Source organism: Salvia miltiorrhiza, chromosome 3, assembly GCF_028751815.1.
Source record: "Salvia miltiorrhiza cultivar Shanhuang (shh) chromosome 3, IMPLAD_Smil_shh, whole genome shotgun sequence".
NCBI classification, from domain to species: domain Eukaryota; kingdom Viridiplantae; phylum Streptophyta; class Magnoliopsida; order Lamiales; family Lamiaceae; genus Salvia; species Salvia miltiorrhiza.
Window position 1 is genome coordinate 41,259,245 of NC_080389.1, and position 27,998 is coordinate 41,287,242.

The window sequence follows — 27,998 nt, forward strand, 5'->3', positions numbered from 1 at the left end:
TGGCGCTGCTGCTAGGGTTTCACTCGGATCGGGTGGATAGCAGACGGATTTGGCGTCGCATCGCGCCACTGCTAGGGTTCCACTCAGATGGGTGGATGGCGGACGAATCTAGCGCATGGTAGAGCAGGGGTGTGTTCAAGGTGGAGAAGGCGGCAACCAGAGTGGTGGGGGACGGTGGCGAATGAGGGAAAAAAGAAGACGAAAGCAGGGGTGAGGCGGCGAGAAGAAAAAGTGAGAGGGTGAATTGAAAAATAGTGTAGAATTTAGGTTTAACTAGTTAGTTTAATTAAGTTTTAATTATAGCTTAAGCCCACGTTTGGTTGGATGTTTTTAGAGGTTGGAAAGAGAATCAAGTAATTGAATCCATTATTTGTTATTTGGTTTGGGTAATAAGATAATCATTATTCTTACTTGAGGGTAACCCAATCAAAATAGAGGGGAAATAAAAGAAAGGGAATCCCTTACTAATATTTATTTTCCATTGTTAAACCAAACACTCAATAAAAGTAATGGCTATTGTTACCATTTCACTCCTTTATTTGATTTCATTCACTTTTCATTCCTCTACTTGAACCAAACGAGCACTAAAAAGGAAACCGATTGTGTTAATTGAGAGTGTCCAAAAAACATGAATAATGGGACAAATCAAGTAATTAATAAAAATTCCAGGGGCATAATAGTAATTAGGGCCGATTAGATAAACCCCAAAAAATCTCAATATTACTACTACAATTTATACAAGACTCGCAGTCACACACACTCTCTCTCACACACACGCACATCAGAAGTTCTATCCATTTTCCGATCAATCCAATCAAGTTTCCCCTTAAGGTTTCGACGACAAGTTCAGATCAATTCCACATACTACTTCCCAGTTGAAATTCAGATCCAAGTTCGCGTTCTCTCAATCATAAGCATGCCGTAAATTCTTCGTGTTACTTTGATCGAACGCTCCGCACACAGTTGGATTGCGTGAAAGCATCCAAAAAAGGGAGATTCGTGAATCTAAGAGCATCGGATAATGCATCCGGTGCTTTCAATCTACTTTCTATCGCTCACGCGCCCGCATATGACGTCGTACTACGATGGCTCGTCTTTTCATCGCCGGAAACATCTTCAGAAAAGTGATCGACGCGGTAATCTTAGCAGTTAACGTTTTCTCCGCAAGATCTTAGCTTAATTTTTCGCGAAGGTTTCAGTTTCGAACGTTTTCGTGCTGTTTGTCGGTTCCGACGTGATATTGTTAGTGTGTCTCGATACTATCAGTGAACCAGTGGTGGATCTAATATTGTTGGCAATCTAGCTGTCTCGATTTGACGATCTTCTGTTCTTCCTGTGGATCGGATCTCGTTTTGGAGATATTAACTATTGAGGATTCTCGACGGGTGTTGGACCGATATAAGGTAATTTCTGGATTAGGATTTTGTTAAGCTTTTACATTTTTATTTTATTAATAGGGAATAACTAGTATATCTCGCATCTCTGAGATTTAAATGGTTGATATTCAACTTTCTATCAACATATTTGTGAAATTGGTGCCCGAGATATTTTGTAGCTTTTTTGGGTGCAATAATCATGACTGCATTGCCAGCACAATGTAGTTCCAAAACCTCACTAGTAAGAGTGCGTAGATTAATTTAATTGGCTGAGTGAGAGATGGAAGGATTGGATTTATATGTTTTAGATCCAGTACATCGACAATCTTCTAGGGGTGCTAATAGCAGAATGGCATCTATGGCTGTATAAATTTTGAATGTAACACCTAAGTAAAGCTTCGAGGTAATACTTGAATTTTTATAAGTTGATTGAACTCAGAATTTCTCTGCCAGTTAGTTTGACTTTTCTTAGATATTCTCCTCGTGATACACTCATTTTAAGGATCTGCCTCCTAGATATAATTTCTTGGTTGTGCTTGGAATAAAATTGAAAGTAATCAACTTCGAATTCTGCCTTTCTTGCAGCTCTTCTATTCAACCTCAGTTGTGGATGGAAGGTTCTGTTCCTAGTGATACACTGGCTTCCCAAGAATCAAGCAGCAACAGTGAGCCTGTGACGACTCCTAGTATCCAAATTCAATACGGATCAGGAGATCTTTCTATGAATGATCTGAAAATGTGCTTGAATGAATTTATAAGTGTTGAAGACGTTGGAATATCAACTAGTGGCTTATCGGCTGGAAGCAATATCAAATGTGATTTTGTGGTGGAAGATGACTGCAACTACTCAAACAAATCGGGCGACAATCTTCCTGAGTCCACGTCTTCTGCTGTAAGTTTTCTTTCAACCTCTTTCCAGTATTTATGAATTCTTGTAACTTCTCAAATATATCATGTGAAATTGAATCTCCCGTTCTACCAAGTTAACATCATATGCTGAATTTTGTCAGGCTATATATTGTAGTCTACTGACAGCTGTTTAATTTTGCATTAGTGGAATTACGGTGCTGGTCCCTTGGATCATGTAATATCCTGGGATGGTAGGCATCAGTCCCAGGTCTTTGAGAGTATATTTGCTAATGCATAAACTGAATCTTTCCTTTGATTTCCGACTTCTGGCAGCAATTACATATCTCTTCAAAGAATTGCCAGAAACTTTGATCTCATGTGCTCACGTTAATTCATGAGGTTTTACTTTCACGTTTAGGATCCTTTTCATTTTCCCCAATTGATCAGATATGTGTTTTTCTTTGAATTTCGTAACGTTCTTTGTTAGTGGTGCAGGCAAGCATAGTAGCTCTTGCCTTTCGTTTTTTTTGAGTTATTGAATGTTCTTGCTTACCTTAATTCCTCCAGTGGTATATATAAATGTTAAAGATAATGTTAACAGTGTTTCTCTCGGTCTTTTTTTTTGTTTTTTTTTCCTTGAATGTTATTCTCTCTCAGACTCGTTCCAAGCTTGCATCTGCCATGAAAGGTAGCCGTGAAAAGCAGGGTATACCGCCTAAGAAGCTGTCCGTCACTTGGGCCCCTGATGTATACGATCCAATTCCAACATCGGTATCTCATGTACCATCAAGCAGGAATCAATACCTCCGCAATAATGGCAGGAAATATGGGAAGAACAAACAGAAAGGAGGTGGAAAATCCTCGAGAGGGGGCAAAGGCAAAGACAAGAAGCAAGCTCGGAAGAATGGCGGCACCACCAGTAAATTCAAGTCTGTACATGATGACAGTGTGGCTAGCTTCTCTGAGCCTGAGGCAGGCATCATTGATTTCGACGTTGTCGGCACAGATCCATTCTGTGGAAGTAGCTTTCTCAAGGAATCGGTCCAGAAATTGCACTTCCCCGTTGCGGAGGCTACACGATGACGTGCATTCATGGGCTTGCCTTGCATGTTTTCTCCCTCCAATGTAAACAAATAAGTAGTCGTTAAGAGTTTGGATTTTTGAGAAAGGGAACGAATTGTGTTTGTGGGACACTATAGTATTCTGAAGTTTGGTGCCGAATCTGCACTTCGTGCATACATGTATAGCAAATCTACACCTATCATCCAAGAGATTTATTTTATGTAACTGTGTACTTTACAACTCCGAAGCATACACATAAAACTCCAACTTTGTTACAAGCCACAAAAGCGTGACGTATGAAACTGTACATTGCATCACTATAATCCAACTCAAGTATAGCTTTCATCAGTCAAAATGTACAAATCAAATGAAACAAAATATTTGGACCTCGAAAACAAACCACTATCTCCCTAACTTCATAAAATAAAAACTGAGAAAAAGAAAAAAAGGGTATCAGCTCAGCTCATCCTGCATGCGTATTAAAAAGGGTAGCATGCTTGGATATTTTTGCATGCGACATTTTCACTACTGCATCTCTATGGCAGCAGGATGTAGCCTCACATATCATGCTGAAACTAAAAATCCAACTCCTTAAAAATCTCACCACAATGCTATATTATGAAAGTTCCCTCATTTGTCCAAACCTTATCTCTGTATATAGGTGGAGTGCTCCATCCATTCATCTGATGATTACCCCCATGCATATGGCAGAATCGTGCTTTTACACGAAAAGGTTGACTGCGGCGCATCCAGATATCATCAATCGTGGGATGTGAGCCTCAGTCGTATCAACAAAGGCACCCCCGAGCTAGTTGCCGCAGCTGCACTCCACACATCTCTCGAAATTGTCCACTATGGTTGTACTTCCTTTTCCAACAAGGATGTTCCCTTGAAAATTGTTAGCTGAAAGTCTCTCGTGTACTTAAGCATCTGCTCAAGGAAATTTTAGATCAACTGTCAGAACTTTCTCAAGCATTGAAGGGTTGCAACGAGACACAGTCGTATATAGGGTTTCTCACAAAAATCAAATTATGCTCCTATGTTCCAGTACCAAACCGAAAAATATCGATAAAAGATGCATGGATAAGAAACTTACTTTCTCATGGCTCGTCTTCCTGAAGCCTAGCTTATTTGTCCACATAGGTTCAGCTTCCTCAGCCGCAGGGAGTACCAGGTGTCTCACACTCATGGATGATAGGAATCTCTCAATGCATGAAAACAACGCTTGAAAATAGCCCTATATGGCATTTCAATGGTAATAGTTATGTCACTGTCAATGTAATCACATTAAACAAAACCTAGTAACAAAAAATAAATACTTCCAGCAGTTTAAAATAAGTATGAAATTCCTGGAATAACAAATCCTTATTTTGTTTGTAGTCAACAATGAAACACAAACACAGATTATAGTGGGAATCTTTCACTACATAAAAGAAGCAAGCATGTGTGCCTACAGAGCAATAAAAATAGAACTCCTTTTCCATAAATCATGCCCATCTGCACGCCCCAGTGGTGACGCAAGGTTCAGCACCCCAACCCCCTACATAAATAAAGAAAAAAGGAAAATGGTCTCGTACTGCTGCAACCCAAGCGTCCAACTACATGCACGCAGTCACAGATAGTACCATTCATACCTAATACACCCGTGAACAAAACAAGGAATGACAAACATGCTTGCCGTTGAACACGATTGAGGATGAATTCTAAGCGAATTGAAAGAAAATGCAAAACAAATGTACTTTCTAGTAGAAAGAAAAGGTCTATGCTTTCATAGGTTTAAAGTTAAAGAGTGTGTCCAAGAGGGTCTTACTTTTCCTTGATTTTCTCTATCAGTAGCTACCAACGGAAGTTCAGCAACATCTTTTCCAAATATCCTGAGGAGAGCAGCTGATACAACAATGGAGCTGCACGTACCAAGGGCATAATATGTCAACTTGCATGGGTCATATTACTTTTAATAATAACAAAGCAAAATTAAAAACTAAAAGGAGGTTGAGAACATCAACTTACTTCACAATTAAAACCACACAATACATTCCACTAAACTCTTGCCCAGATATGTTCCTTCTGCATACAAGTTCAAACAAGTTTATTAGTGGATGGAGTTCATTATCATTAACCAAGGAAAATTTGGGTGCAACATATCAATTCATGATGTAATACATCATGAAAATTTGGGTGCAATATATGATCATCATAATCCAGAAAAGTTGATTTAATTTATCTCCCCAAAATGTCCCCTTATATCTCCCAGTAAGCTCCCGAATTAATCTTAATCCCATTATTCAGTAAATTCCTGAGATCCTGAACTACTAAACCCTGCTCTGTCCCAAGAAAGGGAAAAATCTTACAGAAGTTATTGTACTTGAACTACCAGATGACAATTCTACAGGGACAGATGTACGAAGCACATTTAAAATCAAGAACTGAACATACAATGGCCTTCACCTTAAGATGGTCTAAGCAACAACCAAATTTCCAACAAAAATATAGTATATACAAAAGAAAGAGGCTAACTTACCCATACACCATAACTGGGATAAGATCCCGACCAGATTTTGCAACGATGGGGTCAAAGCATTCCTACAGACAATGAACTTATATTAAGGCCATCTCCAGTAATACATGATTTCCATATAAAACCAGTTTGTGATATGTAGGATCCACCTGTTGTTAGTTATTCCATAACACAACATATTTCATACTTCAATCTTCATATTATGACTTATGCCAACATCAATATTCTGGCAATCTAAATGCTTTAAAAAGCACTTAACACAAGAGGCTTCTGACAGTCAGTATATCTAATGTTGTAAGAAATAATAAACCAAATGACATACTTATAATATTAGTCCTCAACCATTCAATGGTTAGACATGTAAGGTTTCTTGATGATGTTCAAATTTTCAGGTTACCATGGAAAACACACACATGCTCCCTGGCATAGTATCTAATAGCTATTTAAGTTGCAAAGATGGTTAACATAGGGTAACAAATTTTAGACTTCCAACACATCTCAAGGCGTATATTAGCTAAAAAAGGGAAATCATCTTGTAATGTTAGATGGCAAAGCTTACGCGAAAAATTGCTGCTGCTCGAGAGAGCAACATTAGATGCCCTGGAGCTCGACTTTTTCCACTCAGAATGCACCATTGGATCTCATTCATATACCTATCATTCAAACCAATTGTTGCATGCTTCTCACATACTGCAGATGACACTGAAGCTGGAATTATCTCAGGTTCACCAGAAGCCAAACTCTGTAGTGCTTCGAAAATCTTATAGCAGTCATCGCAACAAAACCATTTATCCTCAGGAAGTTCCTGTTGCCATATATTTGAGCATCCATTAAAAACGAACTGTCAAAAATTACTCCTTGATGAAAAATACTTTTAAGACTTACTTTCAGATCACACATCTCGGACTCACGTAAACAACCAACATGATATTCCTTCTCACACTAGACAACAAGATAAATATGGAGTCATAAAACAAAAAAAATGATATGCTAAAGATAAGTAAATGGCCAAGAAAAAGCAGAATAAATGTCGAAAACGAAGATAAGCAAGCAAGTCATACTTGATCACATATTATCACTGTTCGGTCATCAAACTTCGCAGCACTGAAGTCCTGTGACCTACAAAGCAGAAGATAAGAACCACTTAATAGAATTTTAGAAATTTACCGAGATATGCATACACACTTCAGAATAACAACTATTGAAGCCATTAAGTTTAAGTTAGAAAGTTGTGGAACCAACTGGTCAGTTACAGGAATTGCAGCTAAAGAAACATATCAGACGAGAAAAGTGTACTTGGATTAACAGTCAAAATCTTTTTATCTAGAATAGATACTTCAACAGAGATTTAAAATTATCTGTCCAATTCATAATAATTCAATACCGTTGAAAATTCCACTATACCAGTTTCTTCTTTTCAAAAAACCTCTGATCATAAATCAAATAAAAATACCAATAGCAGTTATTCTCTGCCATAAATAAGAAGATGCTGAGAGAGTTATAAATTGAGAAGTCAAAAGAAAAAGAGATGCAGAAGACTACTCGCATGTTGGAAAGCTATACTTCTATCCCTATTTGTTGTGAGTCCTCTGAAGCAGAAAACGGCAAGAAGCAATAGAATACAATTACGGTAAATAAACTATCAATTTGACTGCTTGGTTGATGTGTGGAAGACAATCAACAACCAAAAACTACATCTTGAAAACAAGTATTTTAACAAAGAACTTGCAATAGAATACAGACAAATGAAATATAACTGAACCACTGCAACAAACCTGCAGATCACACAGCCACCGGGCTCGAATTCTGGTGCCTTTACCACTCTCTTTAGTCTAAGGATAATTGGTCTCGACTCTCCAGATGCTTTTCTACCAGGACCAAGTCTATCCTTGCAATGCGGACAATACCAATCATTTGCGGGGAGACACTGTAAACCTAAACAAGCTGCAATAGTATCGATACAAAGGGATCAAGAAACATGAAACTAGCTCACGAGCACATTAGATTATAGAATGGAGTTAATTTCTAATTAACACAAAGGCAGAAGCTTCACCTACAAGGCTACCACCATATACCAACTAATTATATATATGGTGGCAAATAAAGGAAAATGCAACAAGTGAAGCTGCTGTATATGTGCCAACTAATTGAACCACATACAACTCAACATAAAAGTGTGATATAAATCTATATAATTAATCTATCTATAGAGGTGCATATATAAAGATGCATCTAATTAAGGGGGAAAAATACTATATTGTTCCCACATTTGGCAATTTTCCCAGACATGTCCAAACATTTAAAAATGATACAGCAACCAACTTTTGGACATTGTAACTAAAATGTCCCGAGTCACAATTTCGGACTCGGAATACCCACGTATCACGTAGGAGGTCGATATCGTCTAAGAGATATGTAGCAAGTGGAGAAACTTTGGTCTGACACGTCGATTTTTGAAACCTTGAAATTGTGACTTGGGACATTTTAGTCACAATATATAAATGTTGGGGACGGAAATGATACTTCTAAATGTCATGACAATTTGGGGAAATCGGCAAGCGTTGGGACAATGACAGTATATTCTTCCTTTAATTAGTCTATCTTTACATTTTGTACAGGGCGCATCTGTAGAGATGCATTTGAATATGGTATGAAGAAGATATTCGAAGAACAACTAGTTTCCAACAAATAGTGATTTTTATACTGAAGGTACTCACAAAGTCTAGCAGTAAGGATAAAAGTATAAAGATAACAAACAGAACTACAATCGGATCAAGTACAAGAAGAAATTGACAATAAGAAGAAAGGTGAAACAAACCAGCATGAAAAGCTCGAGGGCATCCATTGCATATAATAAGTTCACCTCCATCTCCGCATACTGCACACATATCATCACTTCCACTAGATGGAAGACTTTGGCCATTCGCCAGCATCAAGGCGATGTCATGAAGTGTTAATCCAGAGGATGTATAGATATTACGATAGCTGCGAAAAGAATAGAAATCATATTTCTGAACACCAATTGCACAGGTAAAAACATTATAAACTTTCAAAAGCAACTCACGGTTGACGTTTAGCTGCCCATCCAGCGTGAGCCTCGAATTGGGAGGGACTGATCTGTTTTTAAAATAAAAAGAATAGCTAGCATAAGATGTGTTTCTTGAGTGTTTCTTGAGCTAGATATATTATAACAGATCAGATCCATTAAACAGAAACTTCAAATCCACAGATAAATGTACTTACCTCAAAGTTACAACAACTACAGACTATGCCATTTCCCTGCTTGTAACCCCCAAGAATCCTCTGTGAACAGACAAGAAAAATTGTCATAAGTTATATGCTGGAAACAGTGCGATCTGCATGAGAGTGCTATATACAACCTTTCCTTTAGAGTAATAAGCCAAACTGGTCCCATCTGGCAGTCCATTCGGCATAAAAAGTAATTTGTGCAAATCATTGTCCCTATTGTACATCAATACTCATTAGACCAAGGTTTTGCTGTCAGACAAGACCAACAAAGAGCCATGTACAGGAAATTAGAAAAATACAAGATAACAACAAGCTTGCCTTTTTTTGTTTCCACCTTCTGTGGTCTTCTTATGCTCCCAAAAAGAGCTAGAATGGTTGTGTCTTGGCCTGCATAAGAAATTATATTGAGCACCTGATAAAATTGCATTAATATGAGAAAAGAGGACAGAGGAGGCAAGGAAAATAAACAAACTTCTTGATTGGACGCTTCTGCTCAACTTGTGCCTCGGCATAGCCTTGCCGATTAAAGGGTGTTACATGAGAATAAAGATATGCATTAGGACAAGTGCCGTCTTCAGTAGAGTGTCTCACAGAGCTGGAAAATCATAACAGGGAGAGAGTGAGAATATCCAATAAGCACAATAAGTTAATTAAGAGATGTGCATACACATCACAAAGGATTCTATGAATTTCTATTGAAAACTATACACATACACGTACCTGGTGGTGGAGTGCGACATGCCAAAATAGTGGTGTACACTGTCTCCATAGGCTACATCATGTTTATGTTCAAGACTTGCTACAACATTTTAGGAAATAAAACATCAGAAACTAAATATTGGCAGAAAATGCAATAAATTATCCTCTTTCATGTCTAAAACCCTGATCAGTGATCACCCATTGTAGTGATTCGTAAGCACTAAAAAACCTAGGTGGTTGCCTCCATAGGCCCGAGAATGCCACCAACTGATTGATTGTCATCTCCTTCTTATTTTAGCAATCTTACATATAAATCAGCTTGATGAATAAGTTATAGCATAGGAGAACAATCTCCGATTTCTCAAGTGACATTTGGATGGGTAAGTAGCTAAAACTGTTTATCTTAGATATTCTGAAACGTTTGTAACCCTCCTCTTTATAACTTTTACGTAATTCATTATCACCTTTTCCACTCACACCAGACAAGAAACCTCATATGTGCAATCCCCAGCTGTCCACAAAGTAATGGTCCCCAACCAGAACTATACCACTAGCATGAGAGGTTTTCTGCTTGCGAACTAAGATGCCAGAGTAGAGGACCTATTCAGTTCAACTATTTGTAAGTTAGAGAGAAATGCAGGCACACTTGCAAGAACCTGCCTGGAAATACTCGAGTGTTGTAATTATGAAGTATATACCCTACCCTTCAATCCAGTATAGGAAGAACTTTTCTTGTATAAAGAACAGACTGTTTCAGTGAAATTAAAAGAGAAAAGGGAACTTAATTGAAATTTTACCTTTCCAGAGCTGATAGTAATCCTCATTTAAAGAAGAACCTACAACAGCTTTTATCACTGTATCCACTGCGCTGAGAGGAGCAGTTTTGAGTTCTTCAATTATGCTATAAATTGGCTTCCCATTCTCCAAATATATGTGATTATTTGGATGTCTTGTCTTGCTACCAGAGTGAAGTTCAAACTCGTATGCACTAACCACCTGCATAAGTGAATTTAAATAATTAGAACAGACCAAACAACTGATCAAAAGAACAACTTAACTTGCAGACATGACTTACTTTGGAGAAGTTGCAGATGCAACAGCCACACAAGTACCCACCACTTCTTATAATTCCGGGAAGCTCCTTCTAGCAATAAATTAGAAACCAGAGTTAACATCACACTAGAATAAAACTATGAAGATTAGAAAGCACAAATACACCAACTACATACCTCGCCAGACATAGAAATATACTTAACTCTAGCTCCTTCCAGTATTCCAGTGCACAAAAGCTTCTTAACATTTGAAGGGTAATTATCTGGAATTATTTTCTTAGACATCCTCAGTTCCATGTTGGGAGCACAAGAGGAAGGACTTCTTGGGTCAAGACACTCTCCGTCAACCATGCTTAATTTCACTTTTGAGTTCTCCAAAGCAATCCAGTCATCATTGCGAAAGCCATGGATAGATAAACCATCAGCAGCAGCCACAGATATTTCATTATCATAAAGGTCCTCGTTAAATTTGTCATCAACCAAGGGCTTAATGGATAGGTCTGAATCACATTCGTCTTTCCGTTTACTGAATTTAAATGTAATCTTTCGAATACCAGTGGGTCTAACATGCTTTGGAATTTCAAGAACCACACGAGCTGTAGAAAGTGATTCCTGTTTGCACTTACTGTGTTCTTCTTCACGAAAGTTTCCATCAGCGAAGCAATTCCAGGAACAAGCTGATGTAATCTCTCCACAACCACCACGTTCACCACTAAGCACATCAAGAGGTTGACTGCTAATGGTGAAGCTTGAGGTAACCTGTTTCGGGGACAGATTTGGGTTTGAAACTTCAGAATGCAAATCATCATTGGTTGGCTCTTTAACTTGATTTTTGTGACACGTCTCCAAACCAGAATAATTTTGTGCTTCTTTCACCTCGTCACTATTAGAATACAGCTCAACCTTACCATCATCTAACTGTTCCAGTGCATGATTCTCCGCACGCAGATCCATCTCACTATCATTCAGTACTCCCTTCGGTTCTGTATCTCCACCGTTCTGTGCTTCCTTTGCCATGTCATTCATGAATATTTCAGTTTCATGATCTTCCACAGAGGGTTTTAGCTCTGCACTACTAAAAACATCATTTGCACGAGCCCTTGTACAAGGTTCCGACGCAGAATAATCCACAGGTCCTCTGAGCTGAATTTCAGAGCATGATTTCGATTTAGCACCATTCTTCACGTGGCTTTCATAAACTAATTCACTGTTACTTGACAAGACGTCAACAGAACACATCAATTCAGTCTCATCGAACACCTCTTCAGTTACCTTCACGTCATAAAAGACAGACTCACTTTCACCATCCATAAACTCAGTTGCCACACAAGGCGTCATCTCAATATCATTGAATGATTTCCTCGTTTCTTCCTGCACCATCCACTCGCCTCCCGCACCATACCCTATCGAATGTTGCCCGCTCTCTGAATTAATCCTCAATCCACCGTTCATTTCCATCGCATTAACGAAATAACAACCACCCAAGTTCCACTCCCACCTCCCCCATCCACAAAAACCCTACACACAATGAAAAAGACAAGAAACTCAGCAGCGCAGTCTGCACCACCAATTCAGATTAAAGGAAAAAAGAAAAAGACAGACCGCGACGATGTGAAAAAAGAAATTAGATAGACAAACTATCAAATTTGACGGTATTCCGATAATACCAAACAATTTTAGCTCTGAATTCACTCAATAGTCACCAAAAGATAATGACTACCATTCATTACGTAATGCAACGTCCCGTGAAAATTCATACACCCCGAAAGCACCGGAAAAACCCGCTCAATCCATGGAATCGCCGAAATTGCAAATTGTGAACTGAGTTTAAAGCAATATACGCATGTAAACAGACCTTTCAATCCAATAAAACGGGAAATGGAATTGAAATCCAATCACTCATCCGAAAATGAAACTCCGACAGATCTGGTAACTGCGTCAATTGTTCAATCCAAAACTCCAATTCGTGAGCGCGACTACGAGTATAATAGTTCAGAAATCACAGATCTAACAATGGAAGGAAACAACAATGAAGGAGGGAAATTATTAGGGTTTTGGGTATTGGTTGTGAAATTTTCTGTTATTTGAGAGAAAACTGAAAAGTTGGATTGGCGGTATGGATTACAGGTTATAGTAGCAGCAGTTGAAGTTGGAGTAAAAAGATATATTTTTTATTTATTTATATAGAAAAAGCAGCATTTTCTTGGCTTTTAAGTTTGATGAGAGAGGAAAAGTCGTGGTGAGACGGAAGGAGCGAGAAGAAAGTTGGGAGCGAATCGTAGATCAGATAAATTTGTGGGCACCAATTCATTTTAGAAGTATTTTATGTCGTTTAAATGTTAATATTTATTAATAATTCATGCATAGATCTATCCAATCTTTTTTTAATATTTCTTAATTTGTTTTAATAATTTTTAAAAATTACTATGTCACGTGTCGCGCTTCTAGTTAGCCACGTGACCATATTATATGGTCTAGATTTGGATCTATATACTCAATCTTGACCTCACATTTTGTATATGTGGCGCACTAAAATTGTGACACGTGAAAGAGTTTTCAAGACATTCTAAGGCAAAATCTGTACATAGGTAAAATTGAAAAACCAAAATCAAATATAAAAAAAAATTAATTTTTTTTAGATTTTCTCAAAATAGACATATTTTACATTCATATAATTTCACACAAAAATACATAAAGTTTCACACAAAAATGTACTATTAAATTGAACAAAAATGCATTTTATTTTTACAAATATGGTATTTCGTCACCTCACCCCCACCCTATACCCCCAAGACAATTTCTTTTAATTTTTTTCTTTTATTTTTTTACGAAAATTCAAAACTTTTCATACATAATGCATTAAATTATACAAAAAATCATTTCATTTTTACAAATCTGGTATTTTTGCCACCCCACACTACCCCAACCCCCACAAGACAAATTTTTTATTTTTTTTTATTTTCTTTTTTGCAAAAATGCATAATTTTTCACACAAAAATACATAAAATTCCACACAAAAATGCATTAAATTGTACTACGAAAAATGCATTGCACTTTTTCACAAATATGGTTTTTTCACCGCTGACCCACCCCACCCCCCAAGGTAAAAAAAAATTAATTCTTTTTTCTTTTTTTAATTTTTTTTAACAAAAATGCATAACTTTGCACACAAAAATACATTAAATTGTACAAAAAATGCATTGCACTTTCCACAAATTTGGTTTTTTCACCGCTGATCCACCCCACCCCCGAGGTCAATTTTTTTATAAAAAAATACATAACTTTACACGCAGAAATGCATTAAATTATACAAAAAAATTCATTGCATTTTTCGACCGATCCGATTTTTTTGCCACTGACCCACCCGCACCCCTCCACCCCCACCTTTGATTTGACTTTCTCTCTATTACAACTTGTGCAGGGATACTCTATGGATTTTGCGACTGTTAACAAGGATCTAGCTAAAGACTTTGAGGGCGAGGTACCTCCGTTACCTAATCTGAATGATAAGGCCGTCAGGGCATCTGTTACTCTGAACTCCGCTACCATGCCAATGTCGGCACCACTGGGATTCACCACGCCGGTATCGTTACCACCTGGATTCACTACACCTCTGGGAGCAAGCTTGCCTACTATTGGACCAGCTACATCTTGTAGTGGATTGGTCAATGTCACCATGACATAACAAATGTTGTTGTCTTTAATTAACTATGTTGTAATGAGACAGATAATGAGAGTACCTTTCACCCCGATCGCGCCACATGTGTTACCAACAGGGGAGCTACCCGTCTCGCTGGATGTGGGGATCGTTGTTATTCTTGGAGGCACCACTGTTGTTGCCAAAGAGATAGCCCATTCAACGCTAAACAAGACCGCTACTCAGGTGTGGGGAAAGAGCGTGAGAAAATGCTCAAACAAATGGGACCTCTTTTCCCTGGAGACATGGATTGTATTGAAGACGTAGCAAACACGTCTAGTAAAACCACCCCTGCAAGCAAGCAGATGGGCAAGTCATTGAACAAGGGCACATCTGCACTGTTGCTTGGGAAAGTGTCCCGCATGCAAGAACACATCAAGGAGCTTGAAGCAGCCATGGAAGAAAAAGATCGCTTAACTGAAAAATTACAGCGGGATAAAAGAAAGGATGTGAAGCATGATCGTTCCCCTCATCATGAACATTCTAGACACAGGGATGTCAATAGTTATTCCCGGAATAGGGAAAGTGCAGGGCCGTCATTGACATAAGGTTGGCACTGCGACTGAGACCTAGTCCGTTTTCTGAGGATATACTGTTGGATGTTCTTCCTCGAAATCACAAGTCTATTGCCCTAGATTATGATGGATCAGGGGACCCCGAAGTACATGTGGCACACTTTGAGGGACTCGTAATATTACAGCAGTATACCGAGGAAATCAAATGCAAATAATTAACGACATCTCTTGGATATCATCTCGACATATTCTAAGGTTATGAATGTATGATATTGTATATTGTAATAGAGTTTAAATGAATTAATAGGTACTAGATATATAAATAATACAAGTGTTCTGTACTGGTGACCACTCGAAAAGAACTTCAAAGTTAAGCGTGCTTGACTTAGTGCACAACTAAGATGGGAAGTTCGTCTAACGTATGCACTACTATATAAATACAGAATTAAATACTTGTAGGGTATAAATAAATAAATAAATAAAATATAATTACCGGCGGCACCGAGCCGCCGCTAATCACCGGCAACCACCGTCGCCGGTAAAGTCCGGCGAAGCTCCACCGATCAACGACAAGATTCACCGGCGGCGGTCGTTTGCCACCGGTAAACGAATCACCGACGAGGAAATTCGCTGCCGGTAATCGTTTTTCCGGCGATCGCCTCACGATTACCGACGGAAAATGCCGCCGGTAATCGCGCGATTTTTTGTAGTGAAAGAATAAATAAATATGTTATAAGTCCATGTATAATCATAAATTTTCTCAATATCAATATTTTAGTGATTTTATTTACTTTTAAGAAAAAATTATTTATATTTACTAAACATATGTGATCATTTGCAATCATTTTATATATTCGTGTAACTAACACTTATAATATATTTAAAAGATGAAAATTTTAACTAATACTTTAATTAAAAAAAATTACAACAAACAAATATACGAATGATTTGGAGTAGATAAAATTAAAAAAAAATTAGAATTAGAAAAAAGTTATTTTCATAAATAGTAAGGTGATTTTAACGGTAAAAAAACGTAACGTACTATTTATGGAAATTGATCTCCTTTTATATATATAGATTAGCAATGATTAAAAATACTTTTATCAAAACTTTAATAGTTTAAGATTTAAAATGTAATTAATATACCCTAAATGGAAAATATATATTTCAACACTTTTGGTTATAAGCGACCTAATGGTTAAAATAGGACCGTAATTTTTAGGATTTTTAGAAAAATAACTATATATTACGGAATTTGAAAATGAGAACTATAACTTTTTTTTTAACATTTACACTCCTATTTTGGACCCAAAATCAATTATTCAGGCTTTTGGTGCCACCTAGAGACCGTTGCTGACGTGGCCGTGCCATGTCAACTTTTTAGCAATTTTTTTTCTTTCTTTTTTGTATTATCATTTTTCTAATTAAGCACATTTAAGCTTCAAAGAGAAAAAGAAGCAGCAATTCTAATCCCCAATTTTCACTTGATACCCTAACTTTATATAAATCCCTAATTTCAGAGCTCCAATTTTGATCCAATCTCTGATACTTTGAGTACTAGGGGTGAGCATTCGGATTACGGATCGAATTTTTGCTTGATCCGATCCGATCCGAAAATCCGAAATTTCTCTAAAATTCAATCTGATCCGAACTATATTATCTAAAAATCCGAATCCGAAAATCCGAAAAATTTCGGATAAAAGTCGATCCGATCCGAACCGAAAAATCCGAAATATGATTTTTTTTTTTGAAATGTTAATTTTTTTTTTGAAAAAGTCGAAAAAAATCTGATAAATCCGAAATAGATGTCAACATAACCTATTAGATAATTACAAGCAAATTAAGGTCCTAATTAACAAGCCATTGATTATAATCAACCAAAATGAGAGTATAGGGTTATAATTTAGAAATAATTGATTATTTAAAAAGTAATTGTTAGGTCCGGAGGGTTTCGAATAGGTGTATGGGGGGAGGGGCAATACACCTATAGGCTATTTTTTAAAAGCAAGATCTCAATTCAGAGATCAAAAGCGAAACTACAAATACAAACTCAGACACCTGTTTACTGAAAAGAGTTTTGACCAAAACAGGGTTGACGACTGATACTGAAAGACTTTTCAGTAAGGAGTTATCTGTTAAGTCACAAGAACTTAACTGATGCACGTAAGGCTTCAGTCGAGTTTGATAAACAGAGATGTTATAAATCTCACTGACTATCGGAAGATAGATCAGTCAGACTGATAACACATGCAGCGGAAATCTTTTGTTTCGCAATAGCCTTTTGAGTTGAGCACGTTGTTAGTCTTAAGTTTCTCTTTGCAATTAATCAGGTTTCAGTTTATGAAATGAGAAGCACAAGTAAGAAACTAAAAACTGAAAGCTATAAATAACACAGAGATTTTTACATGGTTCGGAAAACACTTCCTACATCCACGGTCGGTTGATTAGACCAACAACTTCACTCTGCAAGTTCTTACGGGTGCACTGCAAACCGATGCTAGTGCTTACGGGTGCACAACAAACCGAACCGTGTGCTTGCGGGTGCACACAACCGAAACAACTGAAGATCCAATCTTCAGTACCAACACACCTTGTTGGATTTCTCACTCCTAGCACGAACTGGCACTAGGACCTCACGGGGACAGAGTACCTTCCTGAACTCCTTTGCAACTCAAACACTCGATTCTATCGGTCGAAGGGAGGTTTGAAATCTTGCCAACTAAACTTCAAAGAACAAGTTCTTTGGAGTTAGTTTGACCTAGGCTTTGGGTAAACAAGGTTTGCCTAATGTCTAAGAGAATTTATGTAATCAGCAGTGACTGATTTTTGGCTTTGGAATTCTCTTCTTCGATTCAAGCTTTGGAGATCTTAAGCTTTTGGCTGAGAAACAATTTTGGCAGAGTTTCAGCTTATGTTAATTGTTGAATCGGTGAAGATTGAAGTGATCCTCGAGCGCTATTTATAGGAGAAGTCTTGAATAGATCCGTTGGCGGAGAAGGTCTTCAAGATTTCTTCCGTTAGAGAGTAATTTGAACTTGGGCTGAGGCTTCAATCTTCGAGGTTCCTTGTTTGATGAGAACGGCTATGTTGGAGAGCAGAAGATGCGACGTCTCTGATAAAGTAGTCACCAAATAGGAATGACCTCTGCAGAGAAAGGACGATCCTGAGATCTCTGCATTTAATGCGGTTGTACTTTTGGAGTATGTGGCTTCCTTTGAACGTTGGAGGTTCAGTCCGAGGAAGAATGTTTAACTGATACTTGACTTTAGTATCAGTCCTCTGATTCCACGTGGCACGCATTAAGTAATCAGTTCAAGACTGATTCTTCGACTGATACTTCAGTCGGCAACTTCAGTCATCAGTCTTCAGTTCTTCGTTCTTCAGTCTTCAGAACTGCAACTAAACTAGAAAAAGAACTCTAACACTTGAGTTCGAACAGTTATAGTCTATTACAAACAAAGCCTATGGATTTTGGTATAATCAAAACAAGGATTAGGATATTCCATTAAGTTCCCAACAGTAATAATTATATATATTTATTTATAATATTAATTATAGTATAAATATAATTCGGATTTCGAATTTTTTCGAATTTTTGAAGTGTCAATCCGATCCGATCCGAAAATCCAAAAAATTCAAACCAAATTTTAAATTTCGGTTTAGTTCGAATCGGATATTCGAATTTCAGATATTTTGCTCACCCTTACCGACGACGACCCTCAATTCCAATCTTCGAGCAACAGAGGCTATGAAAGTAAAGCAAGAGAATGGTGCAACTTAGAGAGAAAAGAAACATACGTCATGCATGTTTTTTTTGAATGGCACTCCGCTGTCGAGGGCTGCAGCCCGTGCCCGGCAGCCGACGCAGCTCGAGCTTAAGATTTTTGTTGAATAAATGGCTTAATTAGTCCATAATTACTTTGTAATTAATGGAATTAAATGGCATATTTGGAATCTACATTTTGAGTAGATTAATTTGGTATATTTACTTGTTCAAATCTATTAAAAATTGAATGAGTAATTAAATGCCAAAAGATAGCCATTGAAAATGAAAATGTGGAGTGTCATCCCACATTGGAAAAATAAGGAAGTTGAAAGTTATTTATAAAGTGCTTTCCACCATAAAGGAACAATCAAGTGTGCTTCTCTATGGTGGACCATATGGTGCACCCAAGTGGGTTTTGACTTAGCCTTTTAAGGCTAAAACTCAAATTCCTACGAGGAAGGTGCGAAGCATACCTTCCGAGTCCGAGTCCGAGGCCGAGGCCGAGCACGTGCACGTCGCACTTGTCGCAATGGGCGCTTTGTAGGCGCACTTTGCACTTCGCGAGGAGCTTTGAGGAGCCTTTAGTTTTGACAAATGAAACGGTGGCCCGGTGACGTGGCACCGCGTGGCGGATAAGGAATCTGGGTTGGTTCGAACAGACACCCCCTGGCAGACACCTCTTCATAGCACCCTTCCTTCTCCTATAAATACAGCCCTGTAGAATGAGATTAGACACACCAAAAATTAATTCAGATAATTATTTTACTCATTCTCTCTTCTAGTTCATACTCGAGTCCCGAGTATTCAGTAGTTCGCTGGAAGTTCGAGTTCCTAGTACAAGGTCTCGTACTCATTAAAACCGTTGTATCTTGGGGACATTTGCCATCGAACCGTGTGTACTGTGCGGGGCAATTTTGTCTTATGGAGAAAGAGTCCAACTCTTGCCTCGGTTCCTACATTCTCGTCGTTATTCTGTCCACATTTCTACACCCGTCGATAACAATTTTATTGCATTATACTTAAGAGTTAAGATTAATTGATTGCACGATGGTAGCTACTGTTGCTGAACCCTTGCGGATGGTAGCTACTGTTGCGGCTACATTTCTTGGAGCTATAAAGCAATTGGCTACTACGCATGCAAGCTGTGTAAAGGGAACGACACAATAAACTGGTCTCCACTCTATGATCCCGTGTCATAATTTTCAAGTGACGTGATGCTAGGGGTCAAATATATATGATTATGAGGTTTGTGAGGTTCAAAAACTTTCTTCATATATTAGTTAATTTAGTTGGTGCTAATAGTGAATTTGATATACTTTATATTCTTATTGAGTCGTCAAAAATTGATGGCATGTTTTTTTTATAATTTATCCTTTTAATTAAATGTGAAAAAATACATGTCTTTCAATATTATAATGAACTTATACATGTAACTTTCTTTAGGATATTAAATTAATTAAGATAAAACAAATATAACTGTTAATTGTTAAAACAGGACAATAGTTTTCAGTGTTTTTAGAAAGAGGGCTATACGTTACGGAATTTGAAAATGAAGACTATAACTTCTATTTTTTACATTTACACTCCTATTTTGAAATTGTCAAAAATGTTGACATGGCATGGCCACATCAGCAACGGGCTCTAGGTGGCACCAAAAGCCCGAATAATTGATTTTGGACCCGAAACAGGAGTGCAAATATTAATAAAAAAGTTATAGTCCTCATTTTCAAATTCTGTAACATATAGTCATTTTTCTAAAAATCCTGAAAGTTACTGTCCTATTTTAACAATTAGGTCGGTTATAAGCTAAATTATAAAAGTGCATATATGTACAAATTTAAAATATAGTTTTAGGTAGATTAAAACTCAAAGTTATCTTATATATGTATTTTCCCAAATTATAGACAATTTATTTTACTGCTATTATTTGCCCAAAAAAGTAAATCCTGGTAAAACAACGACATGGCTTGATTTTGAAGCCTGAATTCTAAAGATAACATACATTTGCACGACGTAGACCCTCAAGATTTAACCCAAATCAAATTACTAATAATTAAAGTTATCCGATGTTACGTACTCCATACTTGATCCATATGCATGCACGTTTAAAAATAAAACGAATCTAGAAAATCTAAGAGGCTTGATTTAATTTGAAAGCGTTTCATGACTTGTAATTCTAATAGGATTGGGATATAGTATTCAAGTATACATACTTAAAAGCTGTATCTATGTGCTTAATAATTAATTTGTGAATCATCTCAGAAATTGAAATGGGCACCAAGTGTTTAGGGTTAGGCGTTCTTCCAAAGGCTTACTTGGGTGGGGAGCAGGATTTCCAGAAAGATCCCGACGACGAAGAGTACGACATTCTGGATGAGATCAGCCGCGGGTCGTTCGGCGTGGTGTACAGTGCTCGCAACGAGAGAAGCGGCGAAACGGTGGCGATCAAGGAGGAGGTGGGCGGGCTGTGCCCCTCCACCGTAATGGAGATCAGCATCCTCAAATCCCTCCCGCCCCACCCCTGCATCATCACCTTCAAGCAGGCCGCCGAGGGCGCCGACGGGGGCCGCGCCTACGTCGTGATGGAGCACATGATGTCGGACCTCAGGCGCTGGAGGCTCAAGCGCCGCAAACCCTACGCGCCCATCGAGATCAAGTACCTGATGGAGGAGATACTCAAGGGCGTCGCATTTCTCCACGACCACGGCGTCATGCACAGAGACCTCAAGCCCGAAAACATCCTCTTGGGTCACAACTCCGAGGTCAAAATCTGCGACTTCGGACTCTCCGCCCGCTTCCCGGGCCAGCCATACAGCCCCGGCGTCGGCACCCTCTGGTACATGGCCCCCGAGCTCCTCCACGGCTCGCGCGACTACACGTGCGCGGTCGACATGTGGGCGGTGGGGGCCACCATGGCCGAGTTGTTGCTAGATCGAGTTCTTTTCCGAGAGGACTCCGAGTGCCACCAGATTTGGCGCATAAGATGGACCATGAACCCGCCCTTCAATTTCCTCCGCAGGGAATTGAAGCTGGCTGCAGCGGAGGCTCCAGCCACCGCGATCGCCTCCCTCACTCCCGCCGGATTTGACTTGCTTGAGAGTCTTCTCGAGTACCAACCAGAGTATAGGATCACGGCCAAAGACGCACTCAATCACGCTTGGTTTCAAGAACTCGACGCTATTCCTACTTAGAGTCTAAATGCATATGTTTAAGAATCTCTGTATTTTTACTTATTAAAGTAATTCACCTCTCATTATTTTGTATCATATCTTTATTCACAAATCGAATGAAATATATACAAATTTTTGTTCATTCCTCCTTTTTTTTTTTTTTTACAAACCAGTAACACATTTAGAACAAGTTTTGATTGGGTATTTTTAGAGGTTGGAAAGGGGTTCAATTAATTGAATCAATTACTTGTTGTTTGGTTTGGGTAATGAATTAACCATTACCCTTACTTGAGGGTAACATAATCACTCAATTTGTTACCCCTCAAAATAGAGGGAAAACAAAAGAAAGTGAATGTCTTACTAATGATTTCCTTCCATTGTTAAACCAAACACTCAATAAAAGTAATGGTTATTGTTACCATTCCACTCCTTTATTTATATCCATTCTCTTTCCATTCTTATGAGTTCATAAATAATTCTAATAATTGGAAAACTAGATAAAAACAGATAAAACGACACAATGATATTCGTGGTTTGATCATAAATGATCTACGTCCAAAAGGATTGCTTGAGTTTCGCTATCTTTCGTATTAGATTACATTGTACATTGAGAGAGTTTTTAGAAGAGAGAGAGTCCTTAACCTAATAATGGAAGTCCTATTTATAAGCATCTAAGTAGCCTTGGCCCATTTGGCCCTTAAGGCCTATTAGCCCATATAACTAAGCCTAGGTCATTATTACAGAACTGATGTAGAGCCGAGTTTGGCCGGGGCGAGAGCCTTGAGTGGTCAGAGCTGGTGTGTATCATAGCTGGAAAGTGGGGCCAAGTCAGCCCTGTCAAGTTCATAACTGCACCAAATACTTAAAATTAACATATTAGCAGTATTAATAATAATAAGAATAAATAGAGATATCTTGGTCCTGTTGCGCACAATGATGGTGCATATTTTACTCCTCATCACATTCCTTTACTTGAACCAAACGAGCACTAAATCCGTAAAACATGGTTTAAGATTCCTCACACCCAAGGATGAATTAATGTCGTGAAACCTTTGCTCGTCATAATTTAATACTCCCTCCGTCCCTGAAATGGCTTCCTCTTTGGGGACAGCACGGATTTTAATAAAAAGTTGTACCCTGAAATGGCTTCCTCTTTGATAGTGGAGAAAAAATGATATAATTATTATTGGAAGTTGTGAAAAGTGTTATAATTAGTATTGGGAGTGGTGAAAAGTAAGAATAAATAAATTATTATTAGTGGTGGGGTAGGTTTCCAAAAATGGAAAGAAAGAAAGAGGAAGTTATTTGAGGGACGTTCCAAAATGGAAAAAGAGGAAGTTATTTTAGGGACGGAGGAAGTATGTATTTAATTTTAGTTATCGTGTGTGCTTGTACTCAGTAATTCCAAGGAAATTGAGGTGTCTACGATCTATTATAATATAAAAAAGAGGTGGTCTCCTGTACAACCCGAGTGTACCGTACATCCGAATTGTACCCGATCCGAATTCTGACTCAATTGGACTATTCTGATACATTTTTTCTTCAAATGGCACTAACACTAACACGAAATGACATTAACACTAACACGATCTTGGAATGACACTAACAGTACTATTTTGTTTTACAAATGATACTATTTCGAAAATGACACTAACATGATCTTGGAATGACACTAACACTATTTTGAAAATAACACTAACACTATTTTGTTTTACAAATGATACTATTTCGAAAATGACACTAACACTATATTGAAATGACACTAACACTACATGTAAATGATACTAACACTATATTGAAATGACACTAACACTTAATATTCAGGTAGGATAGTCCAATTGGGTTAGATTCGGATCAGGATCTGGATTGGGTACGACCGGGTGTACCGTACACCCGGGTGTACAAGAGATTTTGTGTATAAAAAATGTCTTTGGCATAAAAGATACATTACCTATTACGTATTTTCAGTTTTAAGGATAATTATGTAAATTATATACGTATATATTTAGAAGAATAAATTGATTTCTTAGATCGATATTAAATTACTATTAAAATATATTAATTAGGGTTAATTGCCGTAAAATTCAAAAGCTTTTCGAAATTTCGCGATATTCTCACCAATTTAAAAATTTGCGTAGGAATACATGAATCAAGAATTTATTCTTAATACGAGATGGAGAGAAAGTTTTTCTGAAGGTTTCTCCATCAAGAGGAATCGTTAGATTCGGTGTAAAGGGTAAACCTAAACCCCGTTTTATAAGCTCATACGAGATTGTAGAAAGGATAGACCCAATAACTTACTGGTTGGCGTTAGCACTAAGCTTTGAGAATGTGCGTAATGTATCCCATGTGTCGCAAATAGAGAAGTATGTTTACGATTCAAAGCATATGATCCATAAGAACAACATTATTATTAGTCAATATTTGAGTTACGAAGGAAGATCCAAATCTATCTTAGATCGGGAAGTTCAGGTACTAAGGACTAAGTCAATACCGATAGTAAGGGACCTATGAATATATCATGGTCAATAATAGACTACCGTCTAACAGGAAAGTGAAGTACTCAGAGTTATTTTCTGAGGTACAAATTTCGGGACGAAATTTATGTTAAGGGGGATAGTATGTAATGCCCTGACTTTTTATTAAGGATTATAGACTTTTAATTATTGATTTAAGGATTTCTTATGGTAATTAGGGTTCAGCATCCATTAATAAAATACGGACTTATGTGAATTTGATGATTTACATACGTGATGATTTATTTTTATTTTTATTTCAACGGATGATGCACTCAAAATATTTTTTTAGTCCATTAAGAGAATGATGGAGCTCAAAGATTTATTTTGAGTTTTCAAATCGAAAAAAAAATTTATGTATTCATTTATTTTTACCGAGAAATTTAGGAATGATGAGTTATAAAAATTTTCCATCAATATTTTTCTCAAATTATTTTCCTATGATGTATTTATAAATTGAGAGAGTGCACTAATGTTAGTGCTATTTATTTTAATTTTGATCACAAGAGTTTTATGCTCTAGCATTTTATTAATTGATGATTAGTCTTCCATATTTTTTTTTACACATGGGTTATTCCTACACCACATTTTTATATTTACTTAATGTAACACCCCATTATCCTCCACTAATATTTTATTTTCCCTACCACTAATCTTTTTCCCTACCACCACTAATATTTTCTTTTCCCTACCACTAACTTATTTTTTATCTAATAGACATGAGTGGAAGTGTGATGAGTGAAGATAGGATTAGTGTGCTAAGGTGGTAGGGAACCAAGCTTTAATCATGAATAATGCTTTGTCCTTAATCATTCTTCCATTGCAAGACAAAGCTCATCACTTCACTCCCTCACACTTCAACTCTCGGTCACCTCCAAAAATCCCTCTCTTCCAATTTTGCTCCAAAAGATCGCCATAGATTAATCACCAAAGCTTCCAAGTTCACTTCAAGATCAAATCCTCCACCAAATCAACATAAACACCTTTCAATTCTTGAAGATTTCAAGAGGACCGTGGGGTTTGGTTTGAAGAGTGAGAAAGGAAAACTTTGATCTTTGTTTAATCTTGGGTAAGTGATTCTTATTTTCATAGATCTAGATTGTATGATGTTATATGTGAGTATATAATCTTGAGCATTTAAAGAATTTGAGATGACATTTTGGTGAATTTCGTAGGCCTACTGACCTACTGTGATCGACGGTTTGTCGATGTCTAATAACTTTGAAAATTTTATAGCAAGTCCCTACATGAGTCTTGAGTACCCTGGTAAAATTTCAAGCCATTCCAACTTCGTTTGATATTTCTTTAAAATGAAAAATCCAAACTGCACATTACTACCGAGAATTTCAGAGAACAGGGGAAAGAGTCATTCATTTCAGTAGCTTCCTTTGTGATATAGCTTTCCAAATTTTTATGGTATTAACTTTATTGTGTTAGATAGATATCCACCAAAGTTGAGTCCAGTTTGACAACGTTTACTATTTTTCAAAAATCCAAGTTTTCGATTGCTCAAAACTGCCGAATATGGTAGATCGTGGTAAAAACGTCATATCTCTCAAACCACTTGGAGTTTTCAACTCTACTTTTTTTTATAAGAAACTAGACTTGAAGATCTTTCTTTCGGTATGAGTATCGAGTCCAGGAGATGTCGGGGTCAGAACAGATTAAATTTTAAAGTTGAATCAGTGTAAAAACAGAGCATGTTTTAATGATGTTTGATTGTGATTCTTATGTGCTTTATGTGATTGTGGCCTATGTGTTTGAATGAGATTAGACGAGCCTTATATGAGAGATAAATCCAGACTTAGAACCATGATTTTCTTGAAACCTATCCTTGAACTTAAGGATTTGAGATGAGTGGAGAGTTTATATAGAGTTGAGTAAGGAGATAGAATATGAGATAGAGTATGAGTTAAGGTTTTATGAGTATGGATTTTACAAGGATTAGAAAGGATTTTGAATTTTCAAAGAGTTTAGTTTGCGCGTTTGTATGAGGTCTCTCATATGAGATGAGTTAGGTGTTGGATGTGAACATATATGACTATGTGATGAATAATTGAGCTCATATATGCGATATGAGATGAGACGAACCATCCCCTAAGATTTTATGGGAGGACCGAAAATGATGATAAAAAGGGGAAGCCGATTGTTGATTTTTTTCTTAAGACGTATGATCATGTAATTGTATTCTTGTGTACTATGTGAGCTCAAATTGAAATTTTGAGAATTTTTTTTTACAAAGAAACCTCGAGTTTAGTTTTTTTTTCAAGAATGCTATTATTGAGATTAATTGTTTATGTGATTTATTTTTCAAGGATTGGGTTGAGAATGTTTTATATTAAACTCTTAGCTTTCTAAATGATATTAAGTTTAAGGATATTGAATTCTATTATTTCGTTTGTTATGTGGTTAGTCGATGTTATGTTGGTTTTTGATTATTTTAATCGAAACGACTTATGGATGCTAGAACCCTAAAATACTAAAAGATACCCTAGACACGTAGAATTAGACTTTGTCTTGTGACAATTTTCTTCACGAACTTACCGACTCTTCATCAATAAGGGTCCGGGCGACAGGAAATGAAGCCGAAGAAGAAGCGACTCCACGCTAGCTTAAGAACGTTTGAGGTGGGCATTACTTTTACTATACGTATATAGAGATCCCCTGCGTGTCGTAGGCCTCTTATACGAATATATGCATGAGATGATTTTAACTATTAATTTCAGTTTATTATTATGCCCAAATGATAAATGACTCTTATGAAATGAAAATGAAAATGTTTATGAAATGATTGACTGCCAAAAATGTTTATGTTTTTATATGTATCCTATCTGTGTTGGTTCGCCAACTTTAAAGGAAATCCAATTGGGATCCTATGCTAGACAAAGGTCGCTAGCTAGGGTTAACGTGTACACTTATGGAGACCGCGAGTCGCTTGCGACCGGTCTTGGCGTCCGTGGTAAGGAGGCCTCCTTCCCGGCGCGTGACAGAAAGGAACAGATATGGATCATATGAAGGAAAATGATCGGCCGATTGACTTTATGAAAATGAACGAAATGTTTTAAGTAAGCGCAGGCCATTCAAGAAAACCCCTGTGTGTTACTGTTATGGCAGTTCAATTTATATATGTATGCATGTTGTATTTTCGGCTATGCCCACTGAGTATTTTTATACTCAGCCCTGCATGTATTTCTAAATGTGCAGGTTGAGCAGCTGATGGAATGGAATGGCGTTGAGCGGGTGTTCCTTTGACATTTCAAGAAATGTAACCTTGAGTATACATCTTCATATGTATATCTCACACGTTTTCCGCTGCAAAACACTTTGATTAAGATAGCTCTATGTTATGAAGTTGTGACACGTGTTATTGGGTAACCCACCTTAATCAGTTCTCCTTTATGTGTATGTTTTATAAGTATCCAAATAATCATATATGATCATAGCATTTTATTTATGAGTGACATTTTCATATACTTTAATGTTAAGTAATTGTCCATTTCCATTTCTTTTTGTTCACCCCAAGTCATAA

At 37.3% G+C, this 27,998-nt stretch overlaps 3 protein-coding genes and 1 long non-coding RNA gene across 8 annotated transcripts; 3 read left to right on the forward strand and 1 right to left on the reverse strand.

Moving 5' to 3' along the window:
- Nucleotides 1-724: 724 nt before the first annotated feature.
- LOC131016756 (uncharacterized) lies at nt 725-3,512 on the forward strand. The gene is made up of 3 exons (XM_057945478.1): nt 725-1,403; nt 1,962-2,268; nt 2,883-3,512. The coding sequence occupies exons 2-3, from the start codon at nt 1,987-1,989 to the stop codon at nt 3,306-3,308; spliced, it is 708 nt and encodes a 235-aa protein (XP_057801461.1). The 5' UTR covers nt 725-1,403; nt 1,962-1,986; the 3' UTR covers nt 3,309-3,512.
- Nucleotides 3,513-3,537: 25 nt separating this feature from the next.
- LOC131016754 (uncharacterized) lies at nt 3,538-12,962 on the reverse strand. 5 transcript variants are annotated; one of them, XM_057945474.1, is made up of 20 exons: nt 12,526-12,962; nt 10,983-12,323; nt 10,829-10,894; nt 10,551-10,749; nt 9,769-9,853; nt 9,527-9,649; nt 9,373-9,441; nt 9,186-9,267; nt 9,049-9,108; nt 8,870-8,922; nt 8,624-8,790; nt 7,581-7,749; nt 6,867-6,924; nt 6,691-6,747; nt 6,365-6,610; nt 5,809-5,870; nt 5,298-5,354; nt 5,098-5,191; nt 4,384-4,524; nt 3,538-4,217 (listed from the first exon to the last, which is right to left on the reverse strand). In XM_057945474.1, the coding sequence occupies exons 1-20, from the start codon at nt 12,526-12,528 to the stop codon at nt 4,140-4,142; spliced, it is 3,210 nt and encodes a 1,069-aa protein (XP_057801457.1). In that variant the 5' UTR covers nt 12,529-12,962; the 3' UTR covers nt 3,538-4,139. The 5 variants fall into 5 exon arrangements, with proteins under 5 accessions (XP_057801457.1, XP_057801456.1, XP_057801460.1 ...); XM_057945473.1 differs by having other exon boundaries at nt 10,829-10,897; XM_057945477.1 differs by having other exon boundaries at nt 9,775-9,853; nt 10,829-10,897; nt 12,661-12,961.
- Nucleotides 12,963-21,053: 8,091 nt separating this feature from the next.
- Nucleotides 21,054-21,974, forward strand: LOC131018814 (cyclin-dependent kinase G-2-like). Its single transcript, XM_057947520.1, has one exon. The coding sequence runs from the start codon at nt 21,054-21,056 to the stop codon at nt 21,972-21,974; it is 921 nt and encodes a 306-aa protein (XP_057803503.1).
- A 3,266-nt stretch (nt 21,975-25,240) lies between these two features.
- LOC131016757 (uncharacterized) lies at nt 25,241-27,971 on the forward strand. Its single transcript, XR_009099209.1, has 3 exons — nt 25,241-25,538; nt 27,032-27,096; nt 27,674-27,971. It is a non-coding gene; the product is annotated as an uncharacterized LOC131016757 (long non-coding RNA).
- The last annotated feature ends 27 nt before the right edge of the window (nt 27,972-27,998 follow it).